General features: G+C 34.2%; 1 protein-coding gene across 1 annotated transcript; it reads left to right on the top strand.

Moving 5' to 3' along the window:
- The first annotated feature begins 247 nt into the window (after positions 1–247).
- LOC131857606 (uncharacterized) lies at positions 248–610 on the top strand. Its single transcript, XM_059210295.1, has one exon. The coding sequence runs from the start codon at positions 248–250 to the stop codon at positions 608–610; it is 363 nt and encodes a 120-aa protein (XP_059066278.1).
- The last annotated feature ends 350 nt before the right edge of the window (positions 611–960 follow it).

Genomic DNA, 960 nt, shown 5'->3' with positions numbered 1-960 from the left:
ATCAAAACAAGGATTTACTTCCACATTGATTGCAGCCTTGGTCAATGAATACAATATAAGGCACAAAAAATCTACTCCATACCATCCACAAGAAAATGGACAAGTAGAGGTCACAAATAGGGAGCTAGAAGCCATTCTTACCAAAACAATAGTTGTTCATAAAAAAGATTGGTCTCACAGACTTCTAGAAGCCATTTGGGCATATAGAATAACATGGGAGACACCAATTGGATTTACACCTTTTGAAATGGTGTATGGAAAAGTAGCAATGATACCTATTGAGTTTGAACATAAAACTCTAAGAACAACTCTGCAACTAAATATGACACTTTCTGAAGCACAGACAGACTGTATTCAACAATTAAATGCTTTGGATGAGTGGAGAAAAATGGATGTCCAACAGAGAAAACTAATTCAAAATCAAACAGCTAAGCGGCATGATAAATACATTAAGGAGAAGAAGTTTCAGGCAAGAGATTGGGCGTTGCTATATGATTCAAGATATAAAGATACTATGGGAAAGCTGCAAACTAGATGGTTAGGACCATATGAAATAGAGGAAGTTTTAAAAAATGGAGCTATTTGTTTGACCACTATTGATCCAGTTTAGTTTAAGCTTTTAGTAAATGGTCACCGACTACATCTCTAACATAAGCCTACAACCAAAGAGCAATTCACCAAGAAAGATCAAATGCTGCTTCCTACAACTTCTGCAGGGAACGTTCCTAACACTATAATTCTTCAAGCATCATTTCATAAAGATATTTCCATGTCTTATGGAAATATTATTCTCCATAAATAAATATTCCATCCATGTCATCCCATCTCATTTCTTTATCTATCATTTCATTCATGTCAAATCATTTCATTTCACCATTCTTTTGGCTAACCGCTTTCATGCAACATTTATTCGCACGACTGCAAGTATATACATATATTATTTTAATTAATTATGCATTT

This window comes from Cryptomeria japonica, chromosome 1 (assembly GCF_030272615.1).
Source record: "Cryptomeria japonica chromosome 1, Sugi_1.0, whole genome shotgun sequence".
Classification (NCBI taxonomy): Eukaryota; Viridiplantae; Streptophyta; class Pinopsida; order Cupressales; family Cupressaceae; genus Cryptomeria; species Cryptomeria japonica.
The sequence above is the reverse complement of the archived record's forward strand: the minus strand, read 5'-3'. Positions and strand labels throughout refer to the sequence as shown.